The sequence below is a fragment of the Trichechus manatus genome, unplaced genomic scaffold (genome assembly GCF_000243295.1).
Source record: "Trichechus manatus latirostris isolate Lorelei unplaced genomic scaffold, TriManLat1.0 scaffold00255, whole genome shotgun sequence".
Lineage (NCBI taxonomy): Eukaryota > Metazoa > Chordata > Mammalia > Sirenia > Trichechidae > Trichechus > Trichechus manatus.
The window spans coordinates 2,535,666-2,540,290 of NW_004444191.1; the positions used below are offsets into that span (position 1 = coordinate 2,535,666).

The window sequence follows — 4,625 nt, forward strand, 5'->3', positions numbered from 1 at the left end:
ATATGAGTATCTGTCTAGTGTACAGAGGGCACATATGAGTATCTGTCTAGTGTACAGAGGGTATATATGAGTATCTGTCTAGTGTACAGAGAGCATATACGAGTATCTGTCATCTAGTTCACTACAGAAAGAGAGAGAAAAGCAACTAGAGAGAATGATCACGGCCTTATACTTGAATTTTCCAGATTTCGAACTTTGGAGTGAATTATCTCATCTCCATAACAGCTCTGAAATAATCAGGGAAGATATCTGCTCCATTTTCAGAGTTTCAGGTGTCTAAGGTCATGTGGTCTGTAGGAGCAGAGGAAGAACTTGGCTCCTAGACCAGTGCTCTTTCCACTAGTGATAATACCTTTTTGGATTCTACTTGACTGGGTTTCTCATGAATTTGAGTAGCTGTGCTTTCATTTCTTCATGCCTTGCCACAGGATGTTGCCTTTTGTGTAAGGCCAACCCCATCGTTTTCTTCCCTCTGGCCAGTTTATCCTTCAGCCTTGACCCCCATATGTTCTCATTGCTGTGTGTTCTCAGAACACATGTCCATATTTCTGTTATTTCTCTTGTGTCTTTTACCTTAATGACTTGTTTTCTCGATAATTTCTAAGCTGTCTTCACTTTGCACAGTAGTGCAGGATCGTCAAAGCTGAAACCATCAAAGCGCTCTTGATACTAGTGGGAAAATTATGATTGTTCCCATCGCTTTTAATTTTTTTTGTCATAACATTAAAAACTCTCTTACTGCCTGTTATAAATATATATTGAAATAAAAAATAGTACAACTAATATTGATTTAGTATACTGTAATTCATAACACTGGAAACACTGAGGATTTTACTTCTTTGTGAAAAGCTTATCAAGGGTAAGGAGTGTGAACAGGGCTTGCCTCCCTCTTCCCGTCAGATAACCTACAACACAGAGCTGACTTCTTTTCTTGCCTTGGCGAATTGTCGTAATCCTTTGGAAGTTGGGATCAGCTTCCAATATTTTATCCTTTGCACTCTCAGTGTGGTGAAATTACCCACGAGCTTCTTTGATGTGAGTTTTTTTTGCCGGCATCGCCCTCTCTAGGACGTCTTCATCACTTTTGTCCTTTATGTTGATAAGTTTTCCTTCATTAAAGTCTTAAAGCTCAGCAGTGTCCACATTTCCATAGCCAGCTCTTTCTTCTTCTATACCTGTATTTATGTTCAATTCAAATTTCAGTATCTCTTTTGGTTTCTTTGCTGCACTTTTTTTTTTTTATTTTGGCCAGTTCCGTCTTTAAATTATCCATTTTTACATGGTTTTGTCAGTGACAGACAAGAAGACAACTGCATGTTTTGCTGTCTGTGCCTGCACTGAATAACAGACGTACAACAACTAGTCACCAAAAGACTTTGTAAGAAATTATGTGATTGGTCACGGATCATGATGTGTGTGTATTATTTATATAGTAATTTTTGGACTGAAGAGCTAGCAGCAAAGTTGGTACTTTATGCAGTTATTCAGTTACTATATTGTGATAACTGAAATTTGGACCGTGTTGTTGGGGGACTGGTTTTATTTAACTGAGATTTGTACATCTCTGGATCTATAAGTGCAAAGCAAGGGCTGCCTGTATGCATGCACCTCACGATCATTAGTCTTACCTGGATCCCTCGTATCTAAGCACATGATAGTCATCAGGAAAGAAGTTGTTGAATGAAGAAGGAGAAAACCATGGTGTCTTCATGGGAAAGCTAGATTTCTACTTTTTTTACAGATGGATGAATGGATAGGAGAATTTCTGTATGTAGTTTTAGTTCTCCTGCTGTGGAGTCTATAAAGATTAATTCCTGTGCTTTACTTTCAGAAAGCCGCATGCCAGTTTGAAACCTTATGTGCCTTACGTTACAGGCTGACCTCTGTGTCCCTCGATTGAATGAAGGGGACCAAGTTGTACTGATCAACGGTCGGGACATTGCGGAACATACCCACGATCAGGTTGTCATGTTTATTAAAGCTAGCTGTGAGAGACATTCGGGGGAACTCGTGCTCCTGGTTCGCCCTAACGGTAAGTGCTCTGGGTAGCACCACACACCTTTCCTAATTCACTGGGTGGATTACTGTACACAGCAGTCGTGTCAAGTCAGCCTCCTGCTCAGAACACCGTGGCTTCCATTCACACTTGAAGTAGAATCCAGATTGTTGGAACACTTCCCTACCACTCAGCTCGCTCACTCTCCTCTCCTCTAGCTGCACTCACTTTCTGGTTGTTCCTCAGATGCTCCAAGCTGTTTTACTTCAGGGTCTTCGTAGTTGCTCTTCCTTCTGCCTAGAACACTCTTCTTCTTGATTTTTGTGTGACTCACATCCTCACTTCATTTAGGTCTCTCTTCAGATGTCATCGGCAGAAAGGCCTTCTGTGGTCGTGACCGTAGCTAACATAGCCTCCCTCTTCCCACGCTTGCTGTAGTGGTAGTACTAAGTGCTCAGTAAATACTCGCTGAATGAGTGAATCATTGTTGAGCTCTGTTCCACTTTTAGAAAACTCCGTAACAAGATGCCATTAAAGCATTTTTTAAAAATGTATGTTTTTAGTAGAAAGTGTCATCTTCTGATCTGGACAGCTGACTTGCTGATTGATAGTCACGGAGTCCCAGGTCCGGAGAGAGCTGGAACACCGTAAGCTGGCTCCTTTGCTGCTGATTGAGCTTCCTCTCCAACTCCAGGAACATCTGCCCACCTGGGGCGCTCAGGGGCTTCCGAGGCAGCTCAGTCTCCCTTTGGGTGGCTTCGACTGTCGATTGAACTAAAAATACATATTCTTTCAGTCCCATTGTCCCTAATTCTAGCACTTCGTATTATGCACAATAAGTTTAATCGCTCTTCCTTCAATTTTTGGGGGAATAACTACCTAATCTTACCCAAAAACTACCTGCTTTCTCCAGTTTAACAATCCCAGATCCTTCAGCCAGTATTTTTATGGCGTCGTTTCAAGTTCCCTCAGCCCTCTGTCCTTCTCTGGAAAAGAAGCCCTGTATGACTGTGTCCCAGCACTGGATGTGTTCTTCGGCTTTTGCTCTGAACATTCACTGTTAATCATCGTTTTAGCTGCAGGAGTCATTGTTGGTTGGTGTTATGGTGCCAGTTGTTGAATATGTACCATAGAGAAGTGAAACGTAATTAGAACGATCCTCCGCCACCCCCAACTCTGCAAAATTTTTTATTAAAAAGGACCCTCTTTTTGCCTTTTTGATTCAAACAGGCATTTTCTTTTTAATCTTGTCTACTTTGTCTTCTCCTTTCCTCGTCTGGAATGGACTTTCTAGGAAGATTGAAAGGACTTCAGTAGAATGTTCTAGTGTGACTTTTCAAGGAACTTGTTCGTTTAGACCTCATACCTAGGTGATTCATTATTAGACATTTTCTGTTTTAGAAAGCAATGTAAATGCTATACCAAGAGTAATTTTCTCGCAACTTTGTTCTGTGTTCTCCTGATAACAGATCCTGAAAGACTTAACAAATATTAGCTAATGGTTATTAAAAAGGAGCCCTGGTGGTGCAGTGGTTAAAGTGCTTAACTGCTAGCCAAAAGGTCAGTGACTCGAAGTCACTAGCAGCTCCGAGGGAGAAAGATGTGGCAGTCTGCTTTCATAAGATTTGTAGCCTTGGAAACACTACAGGGCCACTATGAGTCGGAATCGACTCGACAGCAGTGGGTTTGGTTTTGGTTTTGGCAGTAGTTATTAAATGCTTTCTATGTACCTGGAGCCCTGGTGGCATGGTGGTTAGACATTCAGCCGCTAACCGAAAGGTCAGCAGTTTGAATCCACCGGCCGCTCCTTAGAAACCCTATAGGGCAGTTCTGCTCTGTCCTGTAGAGCCGCTGTGAATTGGAAGCGACTCAACAGCAACAGGTTTTGTTTTGTTTAGTTGGTATGTGCCTGGGCCCTTTTGTATATTCTCATTTAATCCTCCCACTCTCCAATAAAATAGATGAGTTAGCCCCATTTTAGAGATGGAGAAACATAGGCACCCAGGTACTCAGTTATGCTCACACATTCCTCACCAGTCCAGAGCCAGAATGTGAGCAAAGGTCCATGGATGAGGAAGGCAGGGCATTCTTACGTCTCCAGAATGCCTCACTTATACTTGAAAATAGGAGAGGAGCCCACCTAGGGTCTACGCCTCACAAAAGAGCTTTCTCACATTGTTTTGTAGTTAAAACCCAGACCAGGGCCTGTATTCACTTTCAGTATAGGTCTATCATGTCCATTTTTATTAAAATAACTTGTCATCAAAATTTTAAAGTATGGTTGCTAAAAAGATGAGAAAATTTTAATTTTTTTAATTCTTCTTTCTTCTTATCATTTCATTCTTTATTTCAGAAGTGGATTTGCCTCAAAAGTACATACAAGTCCTGAGCAGGAACCAGAGCCCTTAGACAAGGACATAGGGCCTTAACTGGACACCCCTTACTCAGGCCTGCCTAGGCCCTTCCTCCCTGCTCTGGGTTCCTCTCCCTGTGGGGTCAGGAGGTTGTAGAGCTGAGAGAGGAGGCCAACCCATCACCTGTGCCCCTCCCTCAGTTCTCTGCCCAAACAGCTCTGAAACCACTTCCTGGGCCTGTGTGGACCTCTTCTCTGTATCCATTCTACTGAGGG

The 4,625-nt window shown here is 42.3% G+C and overlaps 1 protein-coding gene across 2 annotated transcripts in view; it reads left to right on the forward strand.

Moving 5' to 3' along the window:
* PTPN4 (protein tyrosine phosphatase non-receptor type 4) overlaps positions 1-4,625 on the forward strand; it is a 222,437-nt gene that overhangs the window by 173,481 nt on the left and 44,331 nt on the right. For both annotated transcript variants that reach the window (XM_023724688.1, XM_004389685.1), the window contains one exon: positions 1,876-2,032. In XM_023724688.1, coding sequence (XP_023580456.1) covers positions 1,876-2,032 — 157 coding nt within the window. The remainder of the gene's footprint in view (positions 1-1,875; positions 2,033-4,625) is intronic.